Here is a 1809-nt window from a genome sequence, read left to right as displayed (position 1 = left end):
ATGACCTTTAAACTTTATCCTCATCTGCTCTGTAACCTATGCCTTCCATGAGGTTTATTTTCAAAGCACATGTTTTAACTCTGTTCAAAGTATAAATAGATTTTCACATACCAGCTCCTGCCAACAGAGTGTAAGTCGTTTCTTATCTAACGTGGTTTGGTTCACCATCTTGGGCTTTTTTTCTGCTTCAGAGATAAAGGCACTGTAAGAGAAGAACAAAAATCCTATAACCTACTTAGTGCAAAGCCATTTATATAATTCCAGAAATTTGCAAATATGCTTTCTGCGATACAATGGAAAGCTGATGAAGCTACAGAACCAAGATTTTTAACTTAGGATTAAGCAATGATGTATTAACATTTCTAAGAGACAAAATGAGAATTGGAAACGATGCCCAGACCTAACATTTGTTTGGAAGAATGGATGTTTGTTTTTCCACTTTCTTTCATTAAATATTCATTGTGATGGCTATCAAAATTCGTAACAAGAAAAACACAAAAAATAATGTAGTTTTTCTTCATCTTACAAATTTAACATCTACCAAAAGTTTCCTAAAAAGTTGTATGAAAATAAAATGTTTTAGACTCAATACTGACATATGTCCCCACACTTTCAAAACCATAACACTTTGGGGGGATGAAGTTAAAAATGTATTCAATAGAAAAACAGTAAAGGTAAAAGCAATTCAAGAAGAAGGAATGTAAATCATCAGAAAACTTGGAGAAATAAGATATTGTCCTCATTAGTGATAACTTAAAAGCAAAATAAAATTAATGTCATTTCACTTATGAAAAATGAATAATATTCTAGGTTGGTGAAGATGGAGGGAGATAGTCACTCTCCTATAATAGTGTAGGAGAGTGTAAATTGTTACAATGTTTTAGAGGCTATTCGACAGCATCCATCGAAATTGAAGTCTCTATATAATTTGACCCAAAATTTACACTAGAATTCTTTTCCTTCAAAAACAACTAAAGGACTCTGCAAGAACATGTTTACACAATAATATTTATTGTGGCATTGTTTATAGTAGCAAAATAAATCGGAGCAATGTAAATATCATTAGGGACTAGTTAGATACACCATAATGCATCTATGTGATTGAATACGACGTCGATTATGTGCCACTGTGGAAAGATGCCTGAGATAGATTGTTGAGTGAAAAAGCAACCTGCTGAACAAAATGTATGATATACAGTATTTTAATGAGTGTGTACATGAATGTGTGCATTTGTGAAAAGTCCAGGAGGACAAATCAATCTCTTCTCTCTGAAAAGTAAGATTAGAGAGAGAATTGAGAAGAAAACTTCTTCTTTAAACCTTTCTGCTTATTCTATTTTTTTCTTTCTTTCTTTCCTTTTTTTTTTTTTTACCATGAGCGTGTAGTCCTTCTTTGATTAAAAAAAAAATCAATTACAAAGAAAACAGAAAGGGAAGTCTGAGACGCCACACTTCCCAATGGGGATTATCTCACATCAGGGCTCTGTCATGGAAGCCTCACCAAAACTTTTTGGGCATACTAGTAAAGTTACATTTTCTCTTCATTTTTAAAAAGAATAAAAAGGATTATATTTTGAGGAGGGAGTCTTCTTGCACCATTCCTGCTTTTTCTAAAGGCACATGGAATTCCATTTTCTCTCCAGAATGGATCAGTCCAGGCAGACCTGGTCGACACTTCTGATCTCTCTCCTTTCCCCCCAGGGGAGAAATCACTTGTTTCCTCATCAAAATCTGGGAAGTCACCATAACACATGTTTCCATTCATTCTCCATCTTTCAGATCCAGTCTGCCTGCTGGCTGTGGGCAGCC

At 34.4% G+C, this 1809-nt stretch overlaps 1 protein-coding gene across 1 annotated transcript in view; it reads right to left on the bottom strand.

Moving 5' to 3' along the window:
- FER1L6 (fer-1-like family member 6) overlaps positions 1 to 1809 on the bottom strand; it is a gene marked incomplete at its 5' end in the record, with an annotated part of 120763 nt that overhangs the window by 90578 nt on the left and 28376 nt on the right. The window contains one exon of the mRNA XM_008564614.1: positions 112 to 202. Coding sequence (XP_008562836.1) covers positions 112 to 202 — 91 coding nt within the window. The remainder of the gene's footprint in view (positions 1 to 111; positions 203 to 1809) is intronic.

The sequence above is a fragment of the Galeopterus variegatus genome, unplaced genomic scaffold (genome assembly GCF_000696425.1).
Source record: "Galeopterus variegatus unplaced genomic scaffold, G_variegatus-3.0.2 Scaffold188, whole genome shotgun sequence".
Taxonomy (NCBI): domain Eukaryota; kingdom Metazoa; phylum Chordata; class Mammalia; order Dermoptera; family Cynocephalidae; genus Galeopterus; species Galeopterus variegatus.
Note: the sequence above shows the minus strand (reverse complement) of the source record. Positions and strands in the feature narration are given on the sequence as shown.